The 10,764-nt window shown below is 48.4% G+C and overlaps 1 protein-coding gene across 1 annotated transcript in view; it reads left to right on the top strand.

Annotated features, from left to right (window-relative positions):
• The first annotated feature begins 432 nt into the window (after positions 1–432).
• The window catches only part of PLPP1 (phospholipid phosphatase 1), a 75,771-nt gene continuing 65,439 nt past the window's right edge, over positions 433–10,764 (top strand). Inside the window, exon 1 of the mRNA XM_040977543.1 lies at positions 433–891. Within this exon, the coding sequence (XP_040833477.1) occupies positions 834–891 (58 nt within the window). The 5' untranslated portion in view covers positions 433–833. The remainder of the gene's footprint in view (positions 892–10,764) is intronic.

Below are 10,764 nucleotides of genomic sequence, written 5' to 3'. Positions count from 1 at the left end.
ACCCGCGCCCCCTGTGAGATCGGTGGGAAGCAGGCGGCCTAGCTCTACCTTAGCGAGCCACCCCGCTCAGCAGCCGGGCCCGAAATGGGCGGAGCTCAGAGACCTCCCCATCCCCCACCCTCCCACCCCACCCGCCCCACCCACCCCACTCCACCCCACCCACCCCACCCACCCCACCCACCCCACTCCACCCCACCCACCCCACTCCACCCCACTCCTCCCCAGGAGAGCGCCGAGCCGGGGTCCTGCGCCCCGCACCAGGAGACGCCCCCCGACGTCCCTCCGGCCTCCGGGCGGCGCTCCCCTCCGGTCCGACTCGGCAGGTCGGCCGGGGGCGGGGCCGGCGGCGCGGATTGGCTGCCCGGCCCGGCCAGGGCGCCGCGCCCCGCCCCCGCCGCCTCCCCTCCTGCCCGAGAGGCCGCGCGCTGGCCGATCCCGCGCTGCCCGGCGGGAGGGGCCCGGGCCCGCGTGCCTCCTCCCTTTACCGGTCCGCATCTTTAAAGCACGAGTCCGGACGCCCCGCCTGCTGGGATCCAGACGGCAAGCAGCCGGGTCGGGCCGCGTTCGGCCGACCGAGCCAAGGGGCCCTGCGGTGACAGAGCTGCTGCGGCGGCTGGCGCGCGGGCGTCGCCGGCCCGGTTTGCGGGAGCTGTTGAGGGGAGGGGGCCCGGACGCCATTGCTGACGGTCTCCCGGTTGCTGTCCTCCGGGCTGGAAGGAGCCGCGCTCGAGGCCCCGACGTCGTCAGCCCCTGATTCGGTCTAGAGAGAGTCGGGCTTCCTCAAGCCGCCGGTCCGCAACTCAGTCCGCGCCGGGGAGCCGCCTCCTGAAACCATGTTTGACAAGACGCGGCTGCCGTACGTGGCCCTCGATGTGCTCTGCGTGGTGCTGGGTACGTAGGCTCCGGCGGCCCGAGGGGCGTGTGCGCGCGGGCCGGGCTGGGGTGGGTGCGCAGCGGTGCGGGCCGTGCGAGCCGGGAGGAGGGTGCTCGCGCCGAGCCGCGCGGGGCCAAGCTTGGTGGGTGGGTGGGTGCCCGACGCGCGCATCCCGGGGCCGGCTTCCGCAGCCCGGGTGCTCCCCCGCTTCTCACAGCTTGCGCCCTGGCACCTCCACGCGCGCGCCACCCGCTGTCTTGCCTGTCGCCCCCCGCCGGTGCGCTGAGCCCAGCTCTGCTTGGTGGCTGTTCACGCCTTGTGCCGCTCGGTGCCTTGCTCCTGTCCTCTCTTTCCCGTACCCCCTCCACCTAGCCGAGCCGGGTGGGCTCTTTTCCTCCCTTATCTCCGGGAGAGAGAAACCCGGGACACTGCCCCCCCCCCCCCCCAGGTTCAGTAGCCAAACTGGAGATTGGAGGCACCGGGGCTTCTCGGTGAGCAGGCGCCGGTTGCCTGGGTTGATCGTAACTTGTGAGAAGCCTCAGTTTAATTTTTCGGCTATAAAAGGCGAGAACGTTGCTAATTAGAAGGTGTTGCCAGGTTGTAAATTACCAGGTTGCTAGTGAGGCGGGGGTTGGGGTGCGGAGGCCAAGTTTTTGTCTATAGGGCTGAGGCCGCGTGCTGTCCGGGATTCGGAGGGGCTCCCCCAGACGGGCTCTTTCCCTTAGGAGCCCAGACTTTGCCCTGGTGTCACCTTCGGTCCCCTGGGACAGCCCCGCCAGGAGCACTAGACTGTAGCCGCAGTGCGTTTGGCGTTGTCTGTCTTAGGAGAGGAGTTCAATTGTGGCGTTTCTGGTGGCCAGGTGCGTCTATTCTTTGGCTAGGAGAGAATTGGGATGGGCTGGTGAAGGACTAGGCGTCAGAGGAGTGGCTTACTTTCGCCTTTTTTTTTTTTTTTAGAAGTACTGAGTAAGGCAGTTAGGTTGTGAACTATTTATGTGTTAGGGAAAACAGCGGCCAGATGACCTGCTGCAACTCTGCGGAGCCCGACTGGTGGTTAAGGAATGGAAGTCGTGGTCGTCTTGGCAGCTGCCCAGGGTCGGAGATCCGCAGCTTGGCATCCTGGATGCCAGTCTATGCGCTGGCTCCTCCACCCCCTGTGGTTATTCCACTGCTGTTAACAATCTAGGTGCTTGCAGTCTGCTTGAATTCTTACAGATCTCCCCATCACCTGTTTTTCTTGGGGAAAGATGCGCTTGTTATGCAGGGTCTTTATTGCTTACCCAGACACTTCCTTTATAGCGAGCTCCACAGTGAAGTTTAAGGAAGAAGATTAGGAAATGGGGAATATGATTTGGAACACTGTGTTCGGAAAACACAAATAATCCTTTTCAGGTGTCAGGGCCTATTATTGATTGTATTAAACTACACTCAACCCTGTTCATTTGCCATGCAAAGTTTACCTGCGGTAAAGATATCAATTAGAAAAAATGTTTTGTACTCATTTTAATTTTTTTTGGGGGGGTGAGGTTTCATTTTTATTTTAGTGAAGGAGAATGTTAAATCAGAAGTAATATTGATAATTTTAATACATTGATATTATTGCTGCATATTCTGTATTATCTGAATCATACATTAACTCCCTCTTTTCCGACTTTGTTGGAGTTGGAGAACAGTGTCATCTTTCCTATGGGTCAAACACTAGTTAGGAGAACCGAAACTAGCCCGAGGTAGCTGAAGCTAATAGTGTGAGACACAAACTTCTGTGGCAAACCGTTTTTTAGTTTTGTTTTCAAGTTCGTGTGTAGTACAGAACCTGTGTACAGTACAAGTTTATAAATCATAGGTTTGTGTAACCTGTGTTGTCATTATTATACAGATGTTATACTTAGTTGTCCTTAGAGGTAAGAGTAATTTTGCTGTATTGGCCTGACAGTTTTAGGAAATTGATGGCAAAAGGGATTGGGGGAAGGGCTGTGTTTACCATCTTAAGTGTTTCTGCAAAGATCTTGCTTTGGGGACTTCTGCTTTAAATCATAATAGAACACTTACTTGAAACATTCTCTATTTTTGTATTACTGGAATCTCAAAGTAATTCATATTGTAAAGATTAACTCAGAATTCCCTTTTCCTATGTAGAAAGTAACACTCTTTTCCTTGTTTGATTGGGGTTAGATTTATAAGAGGACACTGAATTGAGCCACGTCAGCATCCATTCCAGTCTGCAGTGACTAGAACCACTTGTCCAGGAGACCTGAGACTTTGTCATGGCGTTTCTGGAAGACATGGCTGTTGATAGGCAGCTCCCCTCTAGTGGAGGCACAGCTCACACTGCATTGGGGTTTACTCACCTTGCTGACAACACAAGATGGGCAGCCTCCAATCAGGGTTATGAACTTGATATATGTTTTTTTAAAGATTTCTTTTTTCTTTTTAAGATTGATTTATTTTTGTTGTAAAGTCAGATATACAGAGAGGAGGAGCGACAGGGAGAAAGATCTTCCGTCCAGTGTTTCACTCCCCAGGTGACTGTAATGGCTGGTGCTGCGCCGATCCAAAGCCAGGAGCCTGGATCTTCTTCCACAGGTGCAGGGTCCCAAGGCTCTGGGCCGTCCTCGACTGCTTTCCCAGGCCACAAGCAGGGAGCTGGATGGGAAGCGGGGCTGCTGGGATTAGAACTGGCACCCTTATGGGATCCTGGCACTTTCAAGGCGAGGACTTTAGCTACTAGGCTACTGCACTGTACCCCCTGAACTTGTTATTAACTTTGTCCTTTTTGTGTGGAGAATCTACAGGTAAGAGTTGACTATATCAATGAAAAGATGACTAAACACTTCTTAAGTACAGGGTTATGTGAAAGTGATTCATAATTATAATGTGAATATGTTCTAGATTCTGTTAATGACATACTAACATCATATCCCTTTTAATATGGTGATGTTACCTGGCTTTGTTACTCAAGAACTTTATAATTTTACCAAGGGTTATGTCTGTTAAAATAAACATTAAATATGTTCTCTGTGTATCATCTTTATCACCTGTGTAAAACATAAACTTTACCTACATGCCCAAATTATTAGTTCCTTCAGTGGACCTAGCAGATCCTTGGAGAGAGTCTGGAGAGAGAATGTGGATCTGACTGTTGTCTGAAATGAAGCATCATCTTGCCATCTGCCTGTGTTTTGGGGAGAGTGGCTGGTTCTGTGACAGTGGACAAGGCCGCGTGCATGAAAGCAGGTAGAAGATTGCCCATAGTCATTTTCTGTAGAATCCATATGAAGGTTACTCTACAGAACTGAGCTGGGCTGGAATGAAGGTGGCTGTTCCAGCCCAACGTATTAAACCATGCTCTAAACACAATTTGCTAGTGTTCCAATTGCTAAGGGTCATTGTAGATTGTAGGCACCGTGGCGTTGTGCTGATAATAAATGGGCCCTAAGTCCATTAATTGACACAGTGCACATTGACTGAAGGCCAACTTTGTACCATGTTAAGAGCCAAGGATACACGGAATAAGAGTCTCTGCCCTGAAGGAATCAGTCTAATGAGGGAGAAATAAACAAGCAGCTATAATACACTGTGATACGTGCACCAGTGCAGTTATGTAATGCCTTTGAGCACAGAGAAGGACCTTGTCTTAGAGCTGCTCCCTTAGAGATAAAGGGCTTGGGGCTGGTGCAGTGGGGTGGCACGCTAATCCTTCACTTGCTGTTGCCAGCATCCTGTATAGGCCAGGATTTCATGTCCTGACTGCTCGCTTCTGAGTCCATTTTCTGCTCATAGTCTGGGAAAGCAGTGGACAAAGACCCGAGTCCTTGGGTCAGAAACCTGGAAGAAGCTCCTGGCTTCAGATCAGCTTAACTCTGGCTGTTCAGATCAGCTTAGCTCCATTCTACTGGTATGGATATCAGTTTGACGTCCAGCTGACTCCTCTTCTGATGTCCCCAGGAAAGCAAAGGAAGATGGGTCAAGCTTTTGCATCCTTTCTGCAAGCAGCTCTGGCTCCTGGCTTTGGCTGAGTCCTTGTGGCCATTTGAGGAGTGAGTTTGTGGATGGCATGTCTTTTTCTCTCTCCTCTGTCTGTGACTCATTTCAAATTAGTAGTAAATTAAAAAAAAGTGACCATGGAAATTCTGTCCCTTAAAATTCTGTCCCTTTGTTTAGAAATGCCATTATTTACCTGAAATAAAGTTTTTAACATTTCCCCCTATTTCCAGGTGGTATAGGGCAGTTGTAACCTAAGTTAGTTTTTATGCTTAAGACTTATTTGAAGGGCCTGGTGTGGTAGCTTAGTGGCTAAAGTCCTTGCCTTGCATGCGCTGGGATTCCATATGAGCACCGGCTTGTATCCAGGCTGCTCCACTTCCCTTCCAGCTCCCTGCCTGTAGCCTGGGAAAGCAGTCGAAGATGGCCCAAAGTCTTGGAACCCTGTACCCGCGTGGGAGACATGAGGAAACTTTCTTCTTCTTCTTCTTTTTTTTTTTTTTTTAAGACGTATTTGCAGACTTTCCCATGGTGTCTAGTGATTTAGGTGGAACTGGCTGAACCACTTCTGCGTGTGCCCGTCCATTGCTGTGTGACAGTTGCTCAGCATACCTTCTCACCCGTTCTCCACCTACCCCTCCACATTTTTGGCACCCTGCTCTGTGGTCTGGGAGTTGGTTTCTATCATTTCTGCCCCCGGAGCTTATTGTTTTCTGATTGGCTTTGGTCAACACAAGGACCATCAGCAGGAGTTCTGAAAGAGCCAGTTCCCTTGGGGGTTTGTGTTGCTTAGGGCTGTGGTGTGTTTTGTCTGCAGGTCCCTCCTTCAGTGGTCCTTTGTACTTGTAACACCTTTCTTGCCGCTTTAGAGATGATTGTTGGCTTCCTGATGTTACTTTGAAGTTTTGTTTCCATCTCTTGTCAGTTTTCTATTTTTTTTAAAAAAAGCATTTGTTTACATGGAAGGTGAAATTACAGAGCGGGACAGACAGAGGCAGAGAGAGTGTCAAGTCTTCCATCTGCTGGTTCGCTCCCTCACTGGCCACCAGGGCCCGGCCGGGTGGAAGCCCTGTATCTGGAGCTGCTAGCAGATCACAGCGGAGCAGAGGTCCAAGTACTTGGACCATCTTCCACTGCTTCCTAGGCAAATTCGGGAGCTAGGTCAGAAGTGTAGCAGCGAGACCACCAATGGGGAATGACTTACCTGCAGATTCCTGCTCAGCTAGCAGGGGTCAGCGAATGTGTAAAATCCCAAGACCCTTCCTCACGCCGTTGGTGTCGTCTTCTCTCCTTTCAAGATCTCCACCTCCCGGCTCTCTCCCAGGAGGTGCCTTCTCCTTCTTATTTCTGCATTCACCTGGTCACGTCACAAATAAACTTCTCAGTCTACAACTGAAAAATGTGTAGCAGCCATAGTGCCAGTCTCTGCTTTTCCTAAATCCTGTGTATATCTTTTATTTCAGAAGTTTTCCTATTTTCTTGCTTTTTTTCCCCCCTATTTTTCAATATTACAGATGATCACATTTTTGAGTTATGTTATATTTGAAAACTGTTCTTTATCTACTTGAAATGTGGGGTTGGGGAGAGAGATCTTCAACCTGCTGTTGAGTCCTCAAATGGAGGCTGAGACTGCATCTCGGAACTCCATCTAGATGTTCCTCGTGGGTGACAGGCAGGGTCCCATCAGCTGCCCCCTCCCAGGTTGGATTAGCAGGAAGTAGGGTCAGAACACAGGGGCAGGACTCCAAGCATCCCTGGATGGGATGAAGGCTTCCCAGGTGGTGGCTTAGTGCTCTGTGCACATCCTGCACCCCTACTTCTCTTTTTTTTTTAAGAGTATATATATATATATTTTAAAGATTTTATTTGTATATCCGGCTTTCCAATAAAAATAAAGAGGAGGAGAGACAGAGAGGAAGCTCTTTTATCCGAGGGTTCGTCCTCCAGTGACCGCATTTGCCGGTGCTGCGCTGATCTGAAGCCAGGAGCTAGGAGCTCTTCTGGGTCTCACACGTGGGTGCAGGGTCCCAAGGCTTTGGGCCGTCCTCGACTGCTTTCCCAGGCTACAAGCAGGGAGCTGGATGGGAAGTGGAACTGCCGGGATTAGAACTGGTGCCCATATGGGATCCCAGCACGTTCAAGGCGAGGACTTTAACCACTACACTATCGTGCCAGGTCCAACCCCTACTTATCTTTGAAAATGATTCCTCTTTTAAATTTTCTTGAATATCTTATTTGTGCTTTTTCTTTTCGACACTGGTGGTAATACATTTATGTCCAAGGCAGATTAGAGGCAATTTCCTTTTCTGTGCCAATTACCGTTGCCCTTAACAGCAGATGCAAACAAGAACTCAAAGGCTCCAATGTTGGCTTTCTTGGGAGGGCGGGAACTGCAGCTGCCTCCACATGCTCTGGATCTAGTATCTCCGTGATGCCAACTCGGAGTCAACAGATGCGGAGTAAAATCTGGCAACACACACATTGGCAGCCAATGCTTCGTAGTTTTGGAATCCCTGTTATTCTGCCTTCTAATTATCTCAGACACTGATGCTGTGTGTCATCACCAAGATTCTGATGTTATTCTGCCCCTTCCGTGTGCCCCCCCAACGAGTTTCTGCTTTCCGAACTCCCATCGGTCCCTTTACCCGGAGACAAGAGTATTTTGGAAGGAGTTTCATTTGCTAAAGAGTGTCTGATGTGCTTGCCTTTTTCTACTAACATTGATTGGTTGATTTACTTGTTTCTGTAGAACACCCCTGTTGACTGTCTAGTCTGTTGTGTTAGTCATTGAAGAGAAAAACAAGTTGAATAAACAAATAGGACATTGTGCCTGAACTGGCCACTTCCTGTTTCAGTTTCTATTAACTTCTTTTTCAATCTTTATATTTAAAGATTTATTTACTTCTGTCGAAAAGTCATTTACAGAGAGGAGGAGAGACAGAAGGATCTTCCATCCACTGGTGCTCTCCCCAAGTGGCCACAATGGCCAGAAGTGAGCCGATCTAAAGCCAGGAGCCAGGGATTTCTTCTGGGTCTCCCACATGGTTGCTTAGTCCCAAGAGTTTGGCCATCCTCTACTTCTTTTCCAGACCAAAAGCAGGGTACTGGAAGGGAAGTGGAACAGCCGGGACACGAACCAGCATCCATATGGGATCACTGCAAAGAATGCAAAACAAGGATTTTGACCGCTAGGCTACTGCACTGGGCCCTTCTATTAACTTCTGAGGAAGAAACTTTTGCCTCTGGTTTTGTTTTTGGTTCATGGTTTTTTCTTTCTAGCCACTGAAAATGGAAAGAAATCTCAGAAGATGAGCTAAATTTGACAAACTGGTATTTTCTTAGGTTAGAGTTGAATCCTATTATAAGACTTTCTTCCTTTAAATGAGTAGTAGCATGGAACAACTGGAGGAAGTCGTTCCAGTTTGGCTGAACTTGGTTTTAAGTAATTGAGTTTTAGCTTAAATTTACCTTGCTTGGAATAGTGTACGGAAACCTTGACAATGCTGCCCTCTCTATGGATTTTATGAAATTTAATTATATTCTTTTTGAATTCTGTCCTTTTAGAAATTCAGGTGTGTGCTATGAGTCTTCATTCATCTCTTATTTAGTCATTTTTGGCTGAACTCTACTCTGAAGAATTACTCTGATTTTTTTTTTTATAAACTTAAGTTTAAATCGTTAATATTTGCCCTATGAAAAACGAGTTGCCAGCAAAAATCATTAACCCCTAGATTTTAGGCCCTCTAGTTGACATGGAGCTAACTTTTATGGAGAGCCACTTGGAATGTCACCTGTCTGCTTCTTCCTAAGGTGGGTGCCTTACTGGAGCATTCGCTGTGGAAATCCGCAGTGTATGCCGCAGGCTAAGTACGGGCTAAGTAGATACCGCTTTATTTTGTCATCAAAAAGGAGTAGGCCACCCGGAGCTGAATGGGCGCAGGCAGTTTTCTTGTCTGACTGTCCTTGCCTCTCTCCTTTTCTGTTTTCACCCCTCCCCTTGTTTCCACTTGGTTTTCTTAGGTTGAAAGTCCAGATGGCTCAGGCAAAGTTTTTTTTTTTGCATTTAACTAAAATTAGTTTAAAACTGGAACGAATTCATTAATAAAGTATATGTTTAAACAGAAGTTAGAGACAGCATGCTCTGATGGACTTTGGATCAGACTGCCTGGCTTCCAGACCCAGCTGCGTGGCCTGGCTCCTCTTTGGCCACTTGCTTCAGCTCTGTGTTAAAGTAGGGAAGCCCTGGGATTGTTGAGCCTTAAATGAGTCAGCATGTAAAGTACTGAGAGGAGTGCCCTGCATAAAGTATGTGTCTGTTTGCGAGTAAGCTCTTTCTTTTTAATCCTTCTGCTGGTAATTATATTGGTAAAGATAGCAACATCAACTAGCTAAGGTGCAAAAACATAAACCTTAACATGGCTTCTATGATTGCTCATAGAATGCCTTTGAAAACTGAGTGTTTTATCAGTCATGTGTAAAACCACATGTATGGTCTCCAAGCAGTGGTAACCCCAGCTGTGATGGAAACTGATCTGTGTAGCTCTATATTAGAGTGTAATTAAACAAATGGAAAAAAGTGTTAGGTTACGCAGTCGCAGTCCTGGATTTCAGCTTACTCCAGAAAACGGTTAATGCTACCTTTACTGTTTTTATTGCACAGGTCATTTGAATTTCCCCTTGTAGTTAAGCAGTCAGCAAAGAAAAACCTATTGTGTAAAACCTTTCCTCTCTTATCCTTTACAGGTATTTATTTTTTCTAAAGATTTACTTATTTTTTATTACAAAGTCAGATATACAGAGAGGAGGAGAGGTAGAGAGGAAGATCTTCCTTCCTATGATTCACTCCCCAAGTGACCGCAACGGCCGGTGCTGAGCTGATCTGAAGCCAGGAGCCAGGAACTTCTTCCAGGTCTCTTACACGTGGGTGCAGGGTCCCAAAGCATTGGGCCATCCCCAGCTGCTTTCCCAGGCCACAAGCAGGGAGCTGGATGGGAAGTGGAGCTGTTGGGATTAGAACCGGTACCCATATGGGATCCCGGAGCGTTCAAGGTGAGGACTTTAGCCGCTAGGCCACGCCACTGGGCCCAGTATTAGGTTTTTCTTAAGCAAAATCATCCTTTGCAGCATCTTTCACTTGTTTGATGAACACATTGTGTGCTTAGTACAATACTAGTGGCTGATACTAATGTAAAAAAGATAGAGAAGGTGGGGACGGCACTGTGGCTCAACTGGCTAATCCTCCATCTTTCATCTCCATTAGTCCCAGGTGAGCACCAGTTCCTGTCCCAGTTTCTCTACTTCCCATCCAGCTTTCTGCTTTAGCCTGGGAAAGCAGTAGGAGATGGCTCAAAGCTTTGGGACCTGGAGGAGGCTCCTGATTGGTGCCCATATGGGATTTTGGTGTTGCAGGTGATGGTTTTACCCACTATGCCACTCACAGGCCTCAAGACTTTAAAAAATAAGTCAGAGGACCTGTGTAGTGGCATACAAGCTCAACTCTCGGCCTGTAGTGCCAAAATCCCATAAGGTTTGAATCCCAGTTGTTCCACTTTTAATCTAATTCCCTGCTTATAGCCTGGGAGAGGCTGGCTCAAGCAGCAGAGGATGGCTCAAGATCTTGTACCCATGTAGGAGACCTGGAAGAAGCTCCTGGCTCCTAGTTTGGGAGCCAGCCCAGTTCTGGTCATCATGACCTTTTGGGGCGTGAGGCAGTGGATGGAAGACCTCTTTCTTTCTCTTTTTGTCTCTCCCCAACCACCCTCCCCCCCTTCTTTGTAACTCAAGTAAAAATAAATAAATCTTTTTTAAAAAAATGCAAACGCCCACTGTCCATTAAGATTTAGCACCAAGGCCTCTTCTTGGAGCCTGTGACTGGGGGCTGTCACTCCTCTGTGTGCTGTGAGGACTGT

This window comes from Ochotona curzoniae, unplaced genomic scaffold (genome assembly GCF_017591425.1).
Source record: "Ochotona curzoniae isolate NIBS_2020 unplaced genomic scaffold, NIBS_Ocur_1.0 contig_2754, whole genome shotgun sequence".
Taxonomy (NCBI): domain Eukaryota; kingdom Metazoa; phylum Chordata; class Mammalia; order Lagomorpha; family Ochotonidae; genus Ochotona; species Ochotona curzoniae.
The sequence above is the reverse complement of the archived record's forward strand: the minus strand, read 5'-3'. Positions and strand labels throughout refer to the sequence as shown.